This window comes from Haplochromis burtoni, unplaced genomic scaffold (assembly GCF_018398535.1).
Source record: "Haplochromis burtoni strain Fernald_Lab_line unplaced genomic scaffold, NCSU_Asbu1 Contig_136, whole genome shotgun sequence".
Lineage (NCBI taxonomy): Eukaryota > Metazoa > Chordata > Actinopteri > Cichliformes > Cichlidae > Haplochromis > Haplochromis burtoni.
The window spans coordinates 714,839-737,127 of NW_024582497.1; the positions used below are offsets into that span (position 1 = coordinate 714,839).

Below are 22,289 nucleotides of genomic sequence, written 5' to 3' on the forward strand. Positions count from 1 at the left end.
GAAATACACCTTAGACAAAGTGAATCTGTGAACTAAGGTGTGGGTCTGTTAGGTTATGTTGTGGTGGTCCTCGGGTTGGGGGATGGGTGTTCATACTGCAGTGCAAAATTAAAACCAATGGAAGATGGACAAAAAAGTTCAAAGCCATCAGGTGCTCAGTTTAGAAAAAAGAGAAAAGTAGAGGAGGCGAAACGAGAAACGGGGGGCAGCAGAGGGAGTGTTCGCCCAGGGCGCCAAACAGGCTAGGACCGCCACTGGACATGGTCAGCAAGAACATTCAGGTTGGCTGCGACATTTAAACAATGCTTAACTGGTACTAAGAGACCCAAAGCATGCCAAGAAAATATCCCCCACACCATTACGCAACATTTTTCCAATCTCCTATAGTCCAATTTTGGTGAATTGTAGCCTCAGTGCATTTCTTGCCCATTCTCGTGCTCATGTTGAAACTTCAGCTGGTTGTCTTCACCACGCCAACATGCCTAAAGGTACTGAGGGTAATGAGCTTGGTTTGTAAGAGGAGTAAAAGAGGCCTAAAAAGATCCCTTCCCTGCGCCTCAACCCCCTGACATCTTGTGTCAGGTGGTCTCAATAAGTCACGTGATAGGGTGAAGTAAGGTCTCACCATGGTTTTACTTGAAATAATGATGATAATGACCCACGCCATTTTTCACACCTTGTCTTATGTGATGAGGGACATGACCAATAGTGGGTCATTGACTCTCCTAACGGACAGCTCCCACTAGGGTTTAAATACCTGGGACTCTGCACCATTTGGTTTTAGAACTGAAGAAGCTTCTCGGATGAGAGGTGAAATTCTTCAAGTAACTTAAAGAAGTCCAGTCGCTTACTTTCCAAGCTCCTTAGACCAGTGTTTCCCAACCACTGTGCTGCGGCACATAGGTGTGCCGTGAGAAATGATCAGGTGTGCTGTGGAAGATTATCTGGTTCCACCTGATTAGTACTCTAAGCGATCAGCGTGAGTAACAGGCTGAATAATGACATTCTCTTCCACTAGAGATGATAAAGACGAAGAAGACAACGCAGCGATAAATATTTGATAGATAAATATTTGAAAAGAAACAATAGTCAATCTGACCTGGGTCCTGGAGAAAATTCCTACACCGATGAAGGCCCTAGCATGAGTAGTGGTCAGAAGAAAGCAAAAAAGGTATACTGGGGACAAACCGAACTAATTCTGCTGTACCTGGTGCAAGGGGGAAGATGATCAACATGCTTTTTGTGACAGGTTTGTTTGGTGGTGTGTGGTGTGATTTTTCTAATGTGAAATATGTGCCGTGGCTCCTAAAACTGTAACTCTATAAACTGTATTTATTACAACCTTATTTAGTATAGTTCCAACAAGCCCCCCCCCCCACTCAATGTGCAATATCACTGATCACACTCTCAATGCACCTGCTAGTTAGATGGCATGTATGTGTATGTATATAGATGTAAGCATGTATGTGGAAATATGTATGTGTATGTATGTACGGATGCATAAATGTATGTATGTGCGTGTATGTTTGCAGGTGTATGTATAACTTGTACATATCTTTCTTGTGTAAATGTACAATTTGTCTGTTATTGTGTAAATACTTAAGCTATTGTGGACTTCACACACATGGAGAAATGCCAAACTGCCTTTCATTGTTCCTGTAACAGTGACAATAAAAAGCTATTCTATTCTATTCTATTCTAAAGGTTGGGAAACACTGCCTTAGACTACAATGACCTGGATGACTGAGAACCTACACAGACTTAAAGGCACTGAGTTACTGCCATGCCTGATTAACTGGTGTGAGTCTAAAAAATTTAAATTATTAACACGATGCAAATGGAGTCACAAGCAGGCTCTAGTTTGCCTTTTAAGATGAAATTTAAGAAAGGGAAAACTGCCAGAAAATATACTTTTTGGAACAAAGCTGAAAAACCTCAAAATCACTTAAGTCGAGTCTGGTAATCACTCAAAAATGGGTAAATAGGTTTTAGGCTAATGAACAGTTGAATCTATGTATAAATGTTTTTGTAGACAAATGTACGCCCTCTCTAAATGTAAAACCAAGAGCTCTTGCCAAAGGAGTCTCATTTGAACGACTTAAATGCCCTCAGTACACATTAGCACATTAGCACACTTGTAGTATGCCAAGGTGCCACTCATCACTCATTCTCCTTAATCCAAACAGCTGTCACAAGGTTCCTTGAAACTTTCCCTGTCATCTCAGTGAGTGACTGGAAGGTTAAACTGACAGCACTGGGCCTGGAAAATGCTCACAGACGGACACACTTCCATCGATTATGGTGTCGACGCTAATGCAGCAGCTAAGTGGAGGCTACCAGGTGGGGCGCATAGCAAAACGCTCCTGTTTAGTGCAGCAGGATAAGGAAGGGGAGGAGCAGGTATCTGACAGATGATTGATGGCCTGTCGATCGCTTCAGAGGCATGCTCAGATTTATGACAGGACCCAGCCTGTGGCACATGGCCACCAAAGCCATGTGCTCATTGATCATTTTATTATCTACACCCCCCCCAATGGATGGGGCACAGCTGTGGAGGGAGTCAATGAGGGCACTGCAGGAAGAATCCTGATGCCTTCTGCCAATGCTCTGCTGTGTTTGTGTGGCGATGGGCCACTGTGTCTCATCTCGTAGACGTGCTGTCAACTGCGAATGTGCACATGAGTAATAACTGAAGTGCTTGTCGACAGCAGACTATTTCAGCCAAACCGAGTGAATACTTTCATACTGTTTGAAAGGCACATTTGCAACAATGATTTTAAGAACTTTAAAGACGTTAGCTCTACAACTCTTAGCTGAACAACTAGCATTCCTACAACCCGGCCCAACCTTTTGCCTTTGAAGATGATTTGTAATACATTACCCATCCAACTGTTTTGTTCAGTAATTACCCTAGGGAGTGTGGCGCACAACTGTGTTTCGTGAGCAACGAGTGAGAGATTAAGTATGGTGAGAATGAGCAGACCGAGGGAGTAAAGGAGTGAAGAGAGGTGGTAAGAAGCAAAAGGCTGTTAGATCGTCCAGCTGTCGGCACTGGAGCTGCAAAGCAGGCTGCTGTGGTGACACTTCCTGCTGCCACGCTGCCCGCAGGGAGGGAACATCTGCCAGCGGATGAGACGTTAATCTTGGTGGTGTTGAGGCTCGCACCGCCACAGTATGCTCAGTCTCACACACACCGAGGAAAGGAGGGCCAGAGCTACATAGGAGCGCACACACCCTTTCCACCTCTAAAAGTGTAATCTTGTTTGGTTCTTGTGCCCACTTATGATGTTTGTGATAGCGCACAGCTGCAGGCTACCAACCTGTCTTTCCCATTTGGCCTGGAAAAGAATATTGCTCGAGCACATGAAGGGAGTAAACTTCGCCCACACACGTCCACATATTCAGGTGAACTAAAGTATTTGAGTACAATGATGCATAATGATTCAGAAATATAGGTATTGAGTGTTGCAAAAAGTATTGTAGGTGGACTACACAATTTTCCACATATAAAAAAGTAAACATTAACATAATCTATAGCAGTAAGTCATAAAATAAGAAGCCGAGGACATGCAGAGGGCAGGGTGAATTTATCAGGTTGCAAGAAAAGGTGAGAGGTTACAGGATGAAGGTCCATCATCAAACCAAATTTCTTCTTTGAGTATTATTAGTTATGCAATTAATGACATATAAGGAAAAAGAGAGATCATTATTATTATTCTGAGAGTTTATTATTCAACATTTCAGTTCAAATCTTTGCACTCAATATCCCAAGTACAATCTTCATGAGTACCCTGTTATTGTAAAACCAACCAAGCTCATTTTGACCCCAATATAACATAATTGAAACACAAAACTAGCAACTCCAGAGATTTAATCTCTCCAGCAGGTCCTGGGTCTGCGTTACAAGCCTGTAACACCTCACCTAGGAGGTTCCCAGGAGGCATCCTGGTCAGATGGCCAAACCATCTCAACTGGATCCTTTTGATGCAGAGGAGTAGCGGCTCTGCTCTGAATGACCGAGCTCCTGTAAGGCCGAGCCCAGATGCCCTCCCGAGGAAACTTGCTTCCGCTGCTGAAATCCACGATCTCATTCATTCGGTCACTACTCAGAGCCCACGGCCACAGGTGAGGGTAGGAATGAAGCTTCATTGGTAAATTGACAGCTTCACCGTCACGGTTAGCTCACTCTTCACCAAAACAGGCCAGTACAATATCAGCATCACTGCCAAGACGGCACCAGTCTGTCTGCCAATCTCCCACACCACTCTCCCCACTCACGAACAAAGCACAAGACAAACTCCATCACTTGGGGCAGCAACTCATTCCTGACCCAGAGCGGCCACTCTACTCTTTTCCAGCTAAGAACCACGGCCCTGAACTTAGAGTTGCTAATTCTCATCCCACCTGCTTCACTCTTGGCTGCAAACAGCCTCAGTGCAGGCTGCTGGAGATCACGGTTCGATGAAGCCAAAAGAAGCACATCATCTGTAAAAAGCAGAGACAAGATACCCAAACTCTTCACCCTCCACCTAGAGTTTCTTGGCTGCGCCTAGATATTCTGTCCATAAATATTATGAACAGAATCAGTGGCAGAGGTCAGCTTTCTCAGATACAGTAGATCCAGCTGCATCTCAAATGTGACATCATATTTACTAAACGTTACCTTTACAAGGCAAGAGAATTTTAAGCAGGTTTAAAGATAAAAGACATTTTAAGACAGTTTGACCTTATTTGACTTTGAAAAAGAGGTCATTGGTCCTCATTCCCTGTATGCCTGCATGTTGTCAATGCAACAATGGCAGTAAGAAACAGTTTTCAATAGCTCGATCAAGCATTATTGCCACTGTGACCTTCAAATTAATCTTTTGACCTTGAAGGAAGGATCAGAGGTCACAGGTGACGTGACTTTTGAATCTTTATACATGACTTTCTATAGGTTAACACAGCACACTTGTAAGACTCATAGTTTCTCATTTTTAAGGCTTTTTGTTAATTTTCTACCAATAAATTGTTAAGTTGACCTTGAAGACATCGGTGGATGTCGGGCAAATTTGAATGGGCTGTTAAAACGACCCCACTCTCCACCCTTACAAAGTTTTATCAGAATTCATTCAAAACCTTTCGAGTTATCATGTTTTCAGGCAGAATAATGACATGCAAACGCTGAAAACATAACCTCCATGGCGGGGTAAATTTGTGGGGAACAAACTGACTGACAAAAGTGATAAAATATTGGAACAATTAAAAAAAAACAAACTCAGATATTACAAAAAGAAAAAAAAAATACAGGCCCCAGTTGGTAAGATGAGGGTTAAACACAATTACACTTTTTACAAAGAGGCGATGGAACAAAATTAAATCAAGTACGAGCAAGAACAGAATGGAAAAAACCTCACTGAAAATGTATAAAGCACCAAAGCTGGATACCTTAGTGAGGTCACAGATCCTCAGAAGGTCGCTCCGGGCTTCGCCTTCATACACCCGCCTTCGTTCCCTGGCAACATCGATATCCTCTTCCTCCGCAGGCAGCCACTTCCCTGAAATAAGTCTAGCAGAGAGAGTCAAACACAGTTGGCATAATACCCTTCATTAAAATTAACACGAACTCGCGTGACAAATTATGTTGGTCAAAGTTTAAGCTCAATGAAACAATCTCTGCAATTTTCATAAATAGATGAAGCCATGGGCATTAGTTCCTATGGCAACCTCGCTTTTAGAGTACAAAACACTACAAAAAAAGAGTGGAAAAAAAGAAAGAAAGACATAATTGGTTTGAATTTGGTAAAACACATTTGCAGAGCAACAGATGTTTCATATAAAGTCAATATAGAGCGTATTACTAATCCTAACAGCTGCGAACAGGAGAGAATTTGTTCATCTGACAAAACACAAGGAAGAGTTGTTTTTTTCTTTTTGTTTTTTTGTTTTAAAGTTTCTTACAGTCACCTTGGTTTGCAGAAGAATTTATACTGGATGAGGATTGTAACGGCAAACATGACAATTCCCTGGATGGACATGGCACAAAGGTTCTTGCCCACCATTTCCCAGCTCAGCGGGTTCTTGAAACGGTCCTCCCCTGATAAGAAAATTAGCAGACGCACACAGGAGAAAAGCAGGTAATTACACAGATTATTTCCACGTGTCACGTCACAGTAACTTCCAACCCTTAACAGCGAGCCCCGAGGATGAGTTAACGGACACGCTGTCAAAACAAAAGGGAAATAAGCAGATGTGTTTTCGTTCACGGACAGCCAAATGTGTCTTTGTCAGACGCTGGTGTTGCTGAGACGCATTTGTTGGTGAAAGGCGGCAGTTTAAAAAGCCACTTAGCCTTTGCATAATAATAAAAAAAATAAATGCTGTCACCTATGTCATGGGAAGAAATTGCTGACATCCTGTACTTTTCATGTTGAAGCCATATTTGTATTTTTTGGCTAATGAACATGCAAGTAAAGTAAACCGTTGACAGCCCAGCACTCTAACCATTATCATATCTGCTCTCTTTCCCTCTCCCTCACGGCTTCCACAGCCCTTAAGGCCAAGGGTGGGGCGGGGGTGGGGGGTGCAAAGGAGACAAGAAAAACGAAAAGAGCTTTCAGTCTCATTCTCGGGTAAATAGCCCCTTTCCACACTAGCCTTTTTAAGTTGTGATTGCTTTTCTCTTCCTTCTCTCCAACCGCCGCCGCAAATGATTCCTCAAACCGCTATTTCCTGCTCCATCTCTCCACAGATAAGACCCCTTTTTCCTCTTGCATGCGCCTCTTTGCTTCTTGATGACCTCCTCAATACCGGCTCCACCTCCACAAGCACCATTACACTGTTTTTTTTCCCTATCCTGTCTAAATTTAACTCATGCAGAGTGTGCAGCTGTAGTGGACACTAGGGAGCTGCGTTTCTGGTCAAATATTGGAGAACTAACGTTTAGAACGAAATAGCATCGTATCAGTGGAGAAACGGGTGGAATACGAGACACAGGGCCATATAAATGCTCCTTTGTGGGCTATTATTATTATATTTTTGGATGGTATTCCAATAACTTAAAGGCTCCAGTCATTTGCCAGTGTAGCAGAGAACAGAGCAGTGTGGTGGGCGACTGTGATGCAGAAACGGGTTATGCAAATGTTTCGTTGCAAAGATCCACAGAACATTTATTCTGGCTGTTTTCAGAGCAGCACGCGGTGCAGTTGCGTTTGTTGTTGTTTACTAAAAGACAACGGCGAGGTTTGCAAGTAAAATGGAAGAAATCTGCGGCGCAAGTTGCTCTAAATATTTTAAGAGGCACAAAGTATAGGAGAGCAGGATGGAAATTTATACAAGCGGTCTGCTGTGATAAATTAGGTGCTGCAGCTGACTGCTGAGTGAGAGGAAACCGAGTCTGGTAAAATCGGTGGCACTTTGAGGCACCGGGGTGAGATAAGCATGTTTTAAAGGGTTTTATAAATATACCAGCGCTCTCTTTTTTTCTTCTTCTTCTTTTGCTAATCCGCTTTACACGCTGAGCTAGCTTTCTCTGCCCATGCATTACCTGTACATGTCAGTAACTTGTGTTTTTATTCTGTTGTGGTCTTTTTTCCCCTCCCTGTGCTCCCTCTCCTTCACCTTTCTGCAGATACGGTCTTCGTGTTTCTGATCTGCGGTTATTGGCCCTACCAACCTGCCCAGTGTTTATTGCCTGTTATTTCTCCGACACTCATCTTTTCTCACTCTGCTCTCCTCTCACCCCAACATGTGGAGGCAAGACAGCTGCCCCGACCTGAGTCTGGTTCAGATTTTATCCCGTTAAAAAGGAATGTCTGCCAAGCGTTTCCCAAAGAGGAGACTGATGCTTTTTCTCTCTCTCTCGCTGAAATGCTGTAAAGTATTGAGCTTACTATGCAAAGTACCCTTAGATGACATCCATTTAGAGCCAAATGAATCTAACTGGATGTAATCTAAGGGTACTTTGCACTAACTTGGACAAAATTTCTGTCATTTTGCCTCCGTACGCCATCACAGTGGATTTTAAATCAAATAAGATGTGATTGAAGCGCCGGCTTTCAGATTTAATTTGGTGGGTTTTACAAAAAATTGATGTTAACTGTCATTTTTAGACATAATCCCCCATTTTCAGAGGGTCAAAATTAATTGTACAAGCTAGCATCTTTTCAAATATAAAGATTTTTTTTAATATTTCAATGAAAATGCTTTCCATACTGAGTCTCAAACTCATGCTGTGTGTCCTCCCTTGAGAAGCTCTGCTAAGGCCTTTACTGCAGCCGCCTTCAGTTGCTGCTGGTTTGCAGCTCTTTGCTGCATTCACGTTTACCTTCAGTAACTAAAACAGTATGCTCTGTTGGGTTGGGATCCACTGAAATGACTTTTCTACTTAAAAACATCCCATTTGTTCTGTGTGAAACTCTCGGGTTGGTTTTGGTCCATTTGCACTGAGAAGCAGTTTTGCAGCATTTGGCTGAATCTGAGCAGAGAGTACAGCCCTGTGCACTTCAGCCCATGTGTTCCCTCCACGTTTAACAGATGATACAGTATGCTACGGCTCGTCAGCTGCTCTTTGCTATCCTCATATTATCCTCATTCATTTTGTTTTCATTTGTCCAAAGGATTTTTCCCCCCAATTAATCAATCAATCGAGTGTAACCAGTGGTTTGCACCTTGTTGTAAACCCTCTGTATTTACATTAATGAAGGCATCTCTTGATTGTAGACTTTGACGATGTCATACCTACCTCGTTGAGAGTGGTCTCAACTTAGCTGGATCTTGTGAAGGGAATTTTCTTAACTATGGAAAGATCATCCAGTTTCTTCTGTGGTCTTTCGGGCCTTGTGGTGTTTCTGCTGGATTTTGGGGGGGTTTCAGCGTAATGATGGCCTCCCTTATTTACATCTATGTCCGTTTGGACCTCATATTAGAGTTCTAGGGAAAAGGCCTCACAAGACAATGAAATTTAAGCCACTAAAAATCAGGGACTGCATAAAAATAAGATTCCCGAACTGTTAATGCAGTACCTTTGCCAAACCCCTTGAATTAAACCTGAACGTCTGGGCTTCAATCACATCTTCATTGACCACTGTGGTGTCACTGTCCAAAAGCACACGAACCCATTTCACATCTTAAAATCTAGCACTACTGTGTGAAACAGTCCTTTCTGTATTCCATACTATGATATCATCCTCTCACCAAAGTTGCTGAAGAGTGTGGCCGTTGCCTGGTTCTTGGCCATGTCAATCAGCCCTCTGCCCAGACAGAAGTGTGGGAATATCAGCAGCACCTGCTTCACTATGTTGTTGATGTGGGTGATATTCTGTTGAGAAAAATGCACACAGACACACAGGATACACATTAGTGGCACGAGGACGTTTTGGATATTTAAACCCTGACTGGGAATTGCACAGTTACAAGCTCAATATGTTGACAATTCTAGGCCTGAATCAGCAGAGCCAGAGTGAGAGCTTTGGAAAATAGCTTGAAGCTCCCTGATGCCAGTGCACATAATTAACAAACATCCTGCGCTGTGCTTGCACGCTGAGCGCGGGTGTATTGCGGTGCACCAAATAGCATGCCGAGGGAACTCGGTGCATCGAGGTTCATCTACCTTCTCGATGCTGGAATTTAGGAGACGTCAGGGAACGTACCGTGTGATCTACGGGGAGGAGCACGTACAGTAGAGCTCAGTATGTGCAAACACAAACAGATGAGTTGATGCTCAGGAAAGCAGATGCTCATCCCTAAAATCGTAACTAAAGCTAAAGGAAACACCCAGACACCAAAGAGTCACAGGTGGGAGGAAGAAAAGCACAGGTACTCTGTCTTCTTTTGGTTCTTCTGATAAAGCACCACAACAACAAAAAGACAGAAACACAAACCCAAAGCATATTGTTTCAGTGTTTCACAAGGCATAGGCAGAAATAAAGTCTTATCTTGACAGCGTATTTCCACAAAACAACTTTTTTTCCTTTCTCAAATTGTACCGTTCCTTTCTCTCCACATTTGACCTGCCGGTGGTTAGAACACTGACAGCTTAATAAAGTACAAAAGCAACAATTAATTCAATTAAGACACAGCGGACCAGGCTGTAATGGACTGGCACAAGCGAGGAAGGAAGTACAGGAGAGGGGGTAAAACAGGAGAAGGCAGAGCAAAAGGGCAACATATTACTGTGGCTTCACAACCGAGTTCATGCATTATGCATAGTGCTCTATTGCTGCATAGTCTTCAAAGCTCTTGCATACATGGATAGAGACTACAAATTCATCATTTCTGTTTTCTGGGCGAGCCTGCGAGATTAGGTGGGGCGGCGGCAGAGGTGCGATTTGTTAAAGCTGTGTGCAAGATTTCCAAATGATGGCCATTATTGTCACAGAATTTATTCATGCATGCGTGTAACAGCTCTGTGAAATTAGTTTCAGTGACTAAGCTTTCAATTGGCAGTTACAATGCGAGTGTGAGGCCTTATGAGTCTGCCAGCCTTAATAAAAAGCCAGATTTAAAGATATTTCAGTCTGCACTTTTACTGGATGTCAGCTTATTGTGTAAATGCAAGTAAAACATGACACTTTTTAAATAAGACAACATACTCTGTCAGATATTAGCAGGTGGGGAGTGAGACCGTGATCGAGGGGGAAAGGCAGACAAAGGAAAATAAATAAATAAATAAAACTGTTGACAAGACTTTGTTTTCTCCCAAGGAGGTGTGGGGGCACATTTAGCCTGTGCACGTTAAGCATACATATGGTGCTGCTGCTGTATATCTGCCTTGCTTTAGTAACTTACAGGCGTCCTCAAGCTAGCTCCTTCCTGCCTTCATACTAAGCTAACCACATGCTGCTTCCATATTCAGCAGACAGATGTATTACTGATCCTATCTAGCTTTTGCACTCTTGCTTTCACTGCTTCTCCTTATCCCTGTGATCACTGGAGCCAGGAACAAATCTGATCACAAAGGGGACAAAGATACTAGTGTACAGTAGCTCCAAATATAGCTAAAGATCTGCGGCCATGCTAAAGAGAAAGTACACTCTGTATCAGTTCTAAGGTTTGATGTATCAGGGCTTAAAATCATGCAAATGCAACCTCGGATGAACTACAAAACATGACATATACACAGCCATTCTTCATTTAACAAAAACTCCACCCTCACTGCTTCTATATGAGTTTAGAGGTTTGGCTCTCCAATTACTGCTTAATGGAGACTGAGGGGGAATAAACTGTGAAGCACGGTGGTGGAGGGGTGATGATTTGGGCTTGTTTTACAGCCACAGGACTGCAAAACAAATGTCTTCCAAATGTGAGACCATCGGTCTGCAAAAGCTTGGCTGAAACTGGATCATTTAGCAGGACAAAGATTCCAATCGAATCTACAACAGAGTGAAAATGTGTCTCAAAGGATATCTACAACCATAGGTGTACTTTTCTTTTTCCCATGACTATATGGGGATACTTTGTATGAAAGGTCCTTGTCATTGATAAAAATAAAATGGAATAGTAATAAAACGCTCTAAGATTTTTTACTGTATAATAATTCTCGTAACAGGAAATGTTCCGATGTGTGTTTGAGGTCATCTGAATGAGACGAGCAACAATCCACCTTACAAACTTACAATAAGTGTTCGCTGGCCTAGTTCTCTCGGGCAGATCCAAGACCGTGATGAAAAGGTCTCATTGATCACGATGTCGACGCAAACCTTTAGACGTCTTTAGATGTTCAGCAGCAATTCATCATTTCTTTTATCTACACTTATACATTTGCTTGAGGACAGGAGGGTAAGAAGAGCTGCAATAACAATGCATATTCAACAAAAATTGGTGCATCTTGTTACTGGTTACATTTTTTTGAACACTTGAACCCTGCTTACTAAGGAGAAAAATGGTTAAATGGTATCATTTAAATCACTAATTTATATTTGTGTATTAGTATTTTCTCTTTAGCCAATTACTTGATTGCCTATATGGAGGAAAGATATACTTTACTGCAACAATTTGCTGTAGCAGAAAACAAGTTTACCCTCAAAGTTGACACTAACGTTCTTTTCTTGGCGTTTGCAAACATATTTTTATCCCCCAGGATGTTCACAATGTATGTAACCACTCAAATGCAAGCATCGGGGGATTTGCTAAAGGCACCTCTATTCTTTACATTCAACACTAAGCCTAAACAGAGATAAGAAAGTCAAATAAATAAACAACAGCTATGACCTTGGCAGAGAGCAGCCCATCCATCTGGCAGAGGAATGCAAAAAGCAGCGAGACCTAATTTGAGATCGATACATGAAATAACATATCTCCTCCTGACTGGGTGTTCATCAAGGAGATCTAAGAGGTTCTTTGTCGAAGATGATAAAATGCCGGACAATTTCCCCCCTTGTGTTTGCGCTATGTGCCCATAAATCATTTTCAAATGGTTTTTAAAGGTGGTATTGTCTGCGCTGTGCTTATCTGACCCATATCCCTACACGTGCTTATTCCCACAGCGTGGCTTCATTCATAATGCTGCGAATCACAATGAAAGCAGACAAGCAGAGGATGTATGGCTCAAACAGCTGGGGAAGACGTTTTTCAAGAGATGATATTCCTGTGGTTTTGAGATACTGTAGGAGTTCTGTCGTGAGCAATCGACTACATTAAACCTTTGCCTGTTTTAAACACAGCGTCGATAAATTCTTCTGGACTTAAAACAATGTACTCCAATTACACTACATGAGGTAAGCGGTACCTGGCCACGCCGCCACACCGATACATTTATCCTGGAAAATCTATGGGTGCCTGCGGTTATCTCTTAGAGGCACGTGGTGGAAGTATTGACTCAGACAGCGCTTCAAGCGTACAAGGCAGGCTGGGATTGATGCAATCCACAGGGAGTTGGACAGTCCTGAGGGAAAGAAAATCTCCCATTGGTCTCAAGACAAAACTAGGGCACCAAGTCTATAACACTGCAGCGCTGCTTTCCCACTCTGCTACTCTTATTTTTTTCCCTTCTTCCCATTTTCTCCCCTGGAAAAATGGTGCTATGCCCAAAAGGGATCTAAATTCACCCAGTGCTTGAAAAGAGAAAACAGACTGAAAGCCGGAAGCTTTACTTTTGAGCGACACTGTTTAAATATCGCCGCCGCCGCCGCAGAGGAGCCTGAAAGTGATGAGGCGCAGCTTTGAAATCGCAGAAGCTGCGAGAGGAGAAGGCTGGATAGAGCTGTCATGTGCAGGATCTGCCGTTTCTGTTGAACTGGAGCACGTCGGGGCACTGTCATATCTGCGCTAGCTAGTTTGTGAAGAGTCTGTTCCGGGGAGATATCAGCTCTGAACTGGGGGAGACATGGAAACCTGGAGAGCTGTAACATGTGAGTTGATTGATGTTGACCCGTCAGACTCTTATCGGCGGCGAAATCGGGTCAGATTAGCAGAATTATCTCGGACCTCCGTCCCCATCGAGTCTCAGAGAAACACGCTGCTCCTAATGCCTCAATCGAGCGAAATGGGCAGTAAATCCGTCCCTTTACACCGGCCCGTGGGCAAAGCGCTGTCCATTAAATTATCGGGAATGGCGCCCTTTATGAGTAATACGCTCCGCTAACGTCGCATCAATAAATAAAGAGAATGCAGACACAACAAAATGACCACAGTGACTTTCTTGGAGGAGAGACGCGCTCGTGAAAAATACAAATTGATGATGAATGTCGGCGATAATGAAATCACGATGCAAATGAGGCCGCCTCGTTAGGAGACAGGAAACATCCCATGCCATCACGGAGCGGGCGCCAGAAGATCAAGTCGCAGGCAGGCGTGTCGGAGGGGGCAGACCGCGCAGAGGCAAGAGTCTTTGAGACGACATTACGCTGCGTCTGAAGTGGCAGATCGGGGATGTGGGAGACATTCTGATGAAGCGTCAGATGCAAACGCAGCTCGGCACCGCACCGTGCTCTTGTGTCTGTTGACAAGGGATGACTGATCAGCACGAGGCTAAAAATACGTGGTGAGGTGGGGAAAAAAACAAATGAGAGAGCGGGCGATGCGTGGGAATCGTGCAAATAACAATTAAGGCTGCAAATGTGTTTGGACGTATTCAGATCAGAGAACAAACGAGAAAGATGTCAGAAAAGTAGAGAAATCGTTTAAAAAACTTGAGGTTGTTCTGTCTGAGTCCTGGCTGTTTGCACACATTGCGTATTCAGATATTTTCTTTTTTACGTAATTTATTTAAATTCTAATAAAACAGTACAATGACTGACAGTCTGTCTCTCTCTAAACCGAGCTCTGCATTTCTTATTTAGCTCGTTTTTGGTGTCTTTGTCTTTTCATTCCACTGAGACTGGAGCAGCTTGCAGTTAAAATGAACACTTGCTGAAAGATGGATGAGCAAAGTTCTCTGAAGACCCAATTCTCAGCAAACGATTTAACATTAAAAAGAATAGGCAAAATAATTCCTTTGAAAAATCCTCGAGAGGATAAAGGAAATATATTAAAAGTTATACCAGGTGGGCACACACCCCACCCACGCGCGTGGAAGCCTTTGCTTTGGAAAAAAAAATGGAAAAACACTGAGCGTTTATCTATGATTCAAGTCAATTAGCCATCCGCAGCTATAGCTTCTGCATAAATATCATTTTTATGGAGCCTGAAAGTCTGCGCCTGCTGTTTCACAGGAAGTGTGTCGCCTGTCGCGTTAAAAATGTGCATGCATGCATGTGTGTCTCCCACTTTTCCGTCCGCACAGACTCTGTATGCGTGTGTGAGCGTGTGAGCGTGTGGTGAGGGTGACACTTACATCATCATCGAAGAGCTCCATGATAAAGGTGGCCACGCTGCTGTTAATACCAATGAAGAGGTTGATGCAGGTCAGCACCACGTAAGCTGTGCTGGGCACGCTGAAGATGAAGGAGAACGGGTACATCATGGGCGTGATAGCCCAGCTTAAAATAAAAAACACAAACCAAAGTAAAAGAGTGTTACAAAATATAAAATATAGAAGTTAAAATAACAGAGGTGATCTCCAGTGCGATCCATGCTCGTTAAACTCTCCGAGGACAATTTGTATAACGGCAAATATCACGCTAGCAGCTACTGAATCCTTGCTATTTTCGATTCACGAATGCGGATTACCAGGTCAGCTGTGCCATTTGATGGCCTCCTCTGATCATTTGCATTTTCAGTAAGTGACCCATGAAAGCACTGCCAACTGAATGCTGCCCACGCTCGGCAGTCAGCGGTTCAAGCTCGGTATCACAAGCAGATCAAGTGAGGCACTGGTGTTGTGGTGCCACGGTGCCAACCCCTGTCATATAACCAGACCTTTGAATGTAATTTGAAAGTAACACGTTTTGATCTCATTACATTTACTCAAGTGCTGGAGTTTCAGTTTGACCTACTTCAGAGGCGTGTGTGTAACTTTCTGATTCAGTTCTTTTTAGATTAGGAATCTTTGGAAACAGACTGCAGCCTCACTCTGAGAAGCACACAGACCTGTTTGTACGAGCTAAGCGATACAGCATGTCTCCTTCACTATGTGCCATAGCTGTATCTGATATCCCTGCGGTGGTGTTCTTCCTGGATCATCAAAACCAATGTTGGTCCAGTTGCAACATTGCAAGTGACCAATCATCATCAATGTTATGATGTCATAGGTTTGCAGGGTGGAAAAAGCCGACCGATGTGGTTAGGGTCAGGGTTGGGGATTAGGACGTGATCATAGTTAGGCTTAGGGTTTGGTGTGTGTCACTTCCAATGACTAGTATTACTAACTTATTTGTGTGCACTGGTGCATCTTTCAATGGACGTAGTATAAGTATTACACAAAGTACAAACTATTGCGAAAAATGTATAAAATACGTTGTAATAAACGCACTGGATTGAATTGGAGATATGAATTAAAGATTAGTGGCATAAACGTCAGTTCTTCGATTACTCTGGCTTTGTGGGGCTTTTTGACACTGTCGCAGATAACTATTTACCCCTCGGACACCTAAAAGGAGAAACCCTTGTCCCCTTTTTCTGAACTGAATGGTTTCTGTCATACTTCAAACGGCTTTTAGGACAAAATGACTGGTTATGCAACAAAAGGGTAGTCTTTACCTGTACAGCTTACCTTGATGATGACCATTTGAACAGGTTCTAGCAGGTAAGCTGCTAGAACCTGTTCAAATGGTCATCATACCACATATTTACTGACATTTCGTGAGGTGTCAAAACTCTTCATTAAGTGTACGGGGGAGGGGAAGTTGCCAAATGTCATCTTCATCTGGGAAAGTCTTAATAGTTCAAATGAACAAAGGAAGTGTAAGCAGCGTGTAAGTGAGCTAATGCTTCTTAGCTGGTGATTCTGAGGTAGTGCCAGATCACTTTTAAAGTTCTCCTACAGCGTGGAAAGGCTGGTTCAACAATGAATAATAACACAAACTTTGAAGGTAAACTTTAATCAAGTTGCACGTGTGAGATGAACAGGTCTGTTGCTCCCTGTATTTTTTACCTCATAGAAAGCAGGAGCTGCTGGTTTACTGAGTAATTTTTGCGTGATGGATTTTTATCCCTTTAACAAAAAAGTCACACGGTAACACAAACGAACTAATTTACCGAAGCAGCAGCAGTGGACAAACAAACTTTGAACTACTGGAAAACTACTGGTTTCGTTCATTGAGTGTGGTGCAGTGAAACAGCTTCACTTCCTCATCAGAAAGTTGACATCAGGTAAACAATGTAAGCGGTCTAAATGGACATTATGCACCTTTTTTAGGCAGTTAAATGGATTTTTGATGACTCCATCCGCAGCTGAACATGGCTTTAATTTCTGTGGTTGATCTCTAAAATGTAATATAATGACACGTTTCAGCTGGAAACAGCTTATTTAACCTTGACTGACTGACTGAAGTGAGTAGCTTCTCATTTCTTAAACAACCACGTAAAAAGACACATCCTGTGGTCGTGGAAAAGATGTTCTCTGTTTCAGAAGGGTCAGATTTAATGGTCTGTATCAAGCAAACAATTCAGGAGTTTACTAAAACTATCAAAACTGGGTTAAACTATTCAACACAGTACAAAAGGCTGAAGGGACTCAAAGAAGAACTGTGAAAATCATGACTGATCATGATCAGAGGTCAAATTAATAGTTGAACTCGCAGCTAAGTAAAAGCATTTATACACACACAATGTAAAGAGAACTCCAGGGATCAGGACTAAACAGTTGTCTGGCCTTAAGAAAACCACTTATCAGTTTGGCTACTTGGGGAAAAAAACAATTCAGTTCACCAGGGATGTTTAAAGGTTGGACTGTGGAGCGATGGAGAACAGTCATGTGGTCTGATGAGTCCAGATTTACCCTGTTCCTGAGCGCTGGCACATCAGGTTAAGAAGAGAGGCGGGTGAAGTGATGCATCATCACGCCTCGTGCTTACAGTAAAAGCCTGATCTCAGGTTGCTTCAACTGGTCAAGGTTCAGCAACATTATCTCCTCAAAATCGCAGTCAGCTAACTACCTGCATTTACTGATCGACCAGAGTTTCTCCATTAATGAATTTCTTCTTCTTTCCGACGGCGTGGACATGTTCCAAGATGATAATGCCAGGATTTATCGGGCTCAAATTGTGAAAGATGGGTTCAGTGAAAGTAAAACGTCCTTTTCACAGATGGATCGACCACCACAGCGGAGACCTCACCTTAACCCCACTGAGATCTTAATCCCTTTACTTTGTCACGGCAAACCTCTAACGTGCCGTCATCGGAGCTAAAGGTAGGGCAACAAAATATTACAGTGCGTACCAAGAACTTACATTTCAGCCAATACCTGCACTACTATGACAGCTTTCAATCAATGAATATTAAAAGACAGCCCGTCCCAGAAATCTGGGCACGCCACAATTCTCTGAGCTACTCTGAAATATGTCATTTACTCACCCATAAAAAATAAGCAAGAGGATCAAAGCCGGCAGGTTAGGAGGGGAAACATAGGCTTTTTGTTGGAAGGCGAGGAAGATCACAATCACGATGAAGCAGGGGACGATGTAGTTACACTGTAAACACAAACACACACGCCAAAATAAAGCACAGGCCAGCGCAGGCTTAAAAAGTCACTCTTTAGGGTGGTTACGACTCCATTAAAGCGTTATGACTTTTTTTTTTTTTTTACGCCAACTGAAAGACCGTGTAATTATAAAATGTGTAGATGACTTTTTAATTAGCGAATGTATCCGGCTTTAGTCTTCTAATTAATCCAGTGAATAACAGAGCCATCTGATTCTCGTGTGTTTGAAGCAAGCGGTCGCTCAGTGACACGCTGAATTGGATGCATGTACAATGGCTCTATAAAATTTTGATCTAAGACTAATATTTATCCAACGATTGTTTAAATCCATTCAACTTCAAATCAAACCAGACAGCACGCTTTTTACTAGCCGACTTTTTTCCCCCCCTACAGAAGTAAACAAACATAACTGATGATGCTATTATTATATAATCACCCTTCGGATTAATATCCCCCCTGGCGAATAAATGGAAATACTGCAGATAATAGACATACAATGTATCAGGTTACAATGATACATGTTTATTACAGAAAAAGTTTAGACTGAAATATTAAAGAGCTTTCAGACTAGATTCACTGTAATATCCTTATTGTTGATAGAGCGTGCATGGTAATGCGGGGAGCTTCGGGCAAGAATCATTAGACAGGCTCCTTAGGTGCATTTGTCTTCCACCCAGACAGCATTTATCCACCATAATGATGAGTGTCCTGATGCAATTTCTTTACCAAAGGTACCTGATGAAATGTTTACTTCCATTATGCCTCGGGGAAACTGCCGGTAAGCCTGTTGAGCATAACCAGCAGGGGCAGCTGCTGTCGATAATTACGCCTCAGCCAATAACTGTCTCAGGTGAAGCTTTTCCCAGTAGCCAGCAGTGTCAAAGCTACATTGTCAATTACAGTGGATGGATATTTTTACATTTAGCCTTAGGTGGGCAAAAAAAGGCCCAAAGTAGTATATTACAAGGGTAGTATAAAATAAAGCAGGCGAAAACTGCTGGGGTGAATCACATTATAGCATATATTACACAGTATTTACCTGGCTTTAATGGGTCAGGTAACAGAGCCGGAGCTTCAGAAAGAGAGAATATTTGAGGCGCAGACACAGCTGTCAGATAAAGCTGGTACTTACCATGTCCCAGGCAAAATTGGCCAACCAGTAGACAGCTGGGTTTACTCCACTGACAAATTGCAGATGCTTGGCTTTGTTCACCCTCTCTTGGATTAGGAAGAGGACAAAGCTGGCAGGGATGAAGGACATGGCAAAGATAACGCAGATGGACACCACGACGTCAGTGGAGGTTGTGGCCCTGTGATTGAAGAGGACACAGCATAGAAAAAGTTGACTGGCGAGCTATTAGGGGTCTACCAGGGCAAAAGAAAGTGGATATTAAACTTTGTCCATGGGGCTAAATATAAAGTTTGATTCTGAGGTGATGTAGACTACGTTGGCTTTAAAAATATATGGAGCACACAAAGAAAATCATTAGAATTTACATTCTGTCTACTGTCACAGGCTGTATATAAAAGATGGACACAGCTACCGTGACCCTTTAGTTTTAAACTCTTTTAGTTTCATGTTCAAACCCTTGAGCTTAGGATTGTGACTGTCACCATCTTAGTGTTTTTAAAGAGACTTGATGATCTGACTGAGAAACTGAGGGACATAAAATAGGACTGTGTCGGCCTCCGCCTGCACAGGTCCGCAGACAGACCTCCTGAGATTATAGACAAGCAAGGGACTATAAACCTATCAGGAACATATACAGGGAGTGCAGAATTATTAGGCAAGTTGTATTTTTGAGGAATAATGTTATTATTGAACAACAACCATGTTCTCAATGAACCCAAAAAACTCATTAATATCAAAGCTGAATGTTTTTGGAAGTAGTTTTTAGTTTGTTTTTAGTTTTAGCTATTTTAGGGGGATATCTGTGTGTGCAGGTGACTATTACTGTGCATAATTATTAGGCAACTTAACAAAAAACAAATATATACCCATTTCAATTATTTATTTTTACCAGTGAAACCAATATAACATCTCCACATCCACAAATATACATTTCTGACATTCAAAAACAAAACAAAAACAAATCAGCGACCAATATAGCCACCTTTCTTTGCAAGGACACTCAAAAGCCTGCCATCCATGGATTCTGTCAGTGTTTTGATCTGTTCACCATCAACATTGCGTGCAGCAGCAACCACAGCCTCCCAGACACTGTTCAGAGAGGTGTACTGTTTTCCCTCCTTGTAAATCTCACATTTGATGATGGACCACAGGTTCTCAATGGGGTTCAGATCAGGTGAACAAGGAGGCCATGTCATTAGTTTTTCTTCTTTTATACCCTTTCTTGCCAGCCACGCTGTGGAGTACTTGGACGCGTGTGATGGAGCATTGTCCTGCATGAAAATCATGTTTTTCTTGAAGGATGCAGACTTCTTCCTGTACCACTGCTTGAAGAAGGTGTCTTCCAGAAACTGGCAGTAGGACTGGGAGTTGAGCTTGACTCCATCCTCAACCCGAAAAGGCCCCACAAGCTCATCTTTGATGATACCAGCCCAAACCAGTACTCCACCTCCACCTTGCTGGCGTCTGAGTCTGGAGCTCTCTGCCCTTTACCAATCCAGCCACGGGCCCATCCATCTGGCCCATCAAGACTCACTCTCATTTCATCAGTCCATAAAACCTTAGAAAAACCAGTCTTGAGATATTTCTTGGCCCAGTCTTGACGTTTCAGCTTGTGTGTCTTGTTCAGTGGTGGTCGTCTTTCAGCCTTTCTTACCTTGGCCATGTCTCTGAGTATTGCACACCTTGTGCTTTTGGGCACTCCAGTGATGTTGCAGCTCTGAAATATGGCCAAACTGGTGGCAAGTGGCATCTTGGCAGCTGCACGCTTGACTTTTCTCAGTTCATGGGCAGTTATTTTGCACCTTGGTTTTTCCACACGCTTCTTGCGACCCTGTTGACTATTTTGAATGAAACACTTGATTGTTCGATGATCACGCTTCAGAAGCTTTGCAATTTTGAGACTGCTGCATCCCTCTGCAAGATATCTCACTATTTTTGACTTTTCTGAGCCTGTCAAGTCCTTCTTTTGACCCATTTTGCCAAAGGAAAGGACGTTGCCTAATAATTATGCACACCTGATATAGGGTGTTGATGTCATTAGACCACACCCCTTCTCATTACAGAGATGCACATCACCTAATATGCTTAATTGGTAGTAGGCTTTCGAGCCTATACAGCTTGGAGTAAGACAACATGCATGAAGAGGATGATGTGGACAAAATACTCATTTGCCTAATAATTCTGCACTCCCTGTATACCGAGGTCACAGTCCAAAGGGTCGTTTTCTATAGAACCCAAAATGATTTTGCATTGAGAGAAATCGCCCCCTGCTGGCCATTAGAAAGAATGTAGGTGTAATGCTGCAGTCACACTGGGGAAAAACAGATGTTGCCGTGCAGCAGAATGTCACGATCCCTGCTTTTGAAATGTCTGTGACCACTCGCAGTCAGTTGCCATCTTCAAAGCAACTTCCACTTATTTGCTAAACTGAGACAGACTGTGACAGTTTGGAGACAAGTTGCCTCCCACCAGGTGACCTGTGTAATCAGTGTTGCTGGCACAACCTCTGGACATCCCAACTACTTGCAATCTACCTCCGATGGCAGCAAAAGTCAGTGCATTCACTGGGCAACCACAAATTTTCCCTAATCACAAGAAGGTTCCCATCCTATTTTTACTTCAGTGTAACTGAGGTGTTGGGTAGTTTCTGATTCACATCACGTTTTTGCTACGTCCATCTTTTATCAGTCTGTGGCACCTACTAGGTTTTCAAAGCTACGGAGTAAGTCCCCGGGGCCTGTAAGGTGCTTTGGATAAAATCATCCACATGAACTGCAGTATGAGAGATATAACACATATAACAACAGACTTTATGAAATACAGAACTGCAGTCCATGAACCTTCGGTTTTCCATCCTTATGAGGTATTCACTGTATTTTAATGTACTTCTTGGGGAATATGGGCGCACTTGGTTTTCTATTTTCATGAGAACGCACTATTTACTACCTCTAATATCATTCACAAGGCCATCACTGCTGTGACATCAGTGACAATAAAGAACAGCCGTGGAAGAGTCCGGACTGTTTTGTGGGCGAAATTCAGTCTTTTGTGTGTATGAAAACCAGTTTTAAGAGTTTCTGTTAAAAATCAGCAGGTCTGTTATCAGGAAATGAGCCCGATGACACTTGAAACAATGTCAAAACAACTTTTGGCTCATTT

At 42.7% G+C, this 22,289-nt stretch overlaps 1 protein-coding gene across 2 annotated transcripts in view; it reads right to left on the reverse strand.

Annotated features, from left to right (window-relative positions):
• LOC102294278 (phospholipid-transporting ATPase ABCA1) overlaps nucleotides 1–22,289 on the reverse strand; it is a 184,842-nt gene that overhangs the window by 34,779 nt on the left and 127,774 nt on the right. For both annotated transcript variants that reach the window (XM_042224376.1, XM_042224377.1), the window contains exons 37-42: nucleotides 19,131–19,308; nucleotides 17,872–17,987; nucleotides 14,753–14,897; nucleotides 9,175–9,298; nucleotides 5,947–6,076; nucleotides 5,428–5,548 (exon numbers count right to left, since the gene is read on the reverse strand). In XM_042224376.1, the coding sequence (XP_042080310.1) occupies nucleotides 5,428–5,548; nucleotides 5,947–6,076; nucleotides 9,175–9,298; nucleotides 14,753–14,897; nucleotides 17,872–17,987; nucleotides 19,131–19,308 (814 nt within the window). The remainder of the gene's footprint in view (nucleotides 1–5,427; nucleotides 5,549–5,946; nucleotides 6,077–9,174; nucleotides 9,299–14,752; nucleotides 14,898–17,871; nucleotides 17,988–19,130; nucleotides 19,309–22,289) is intronic.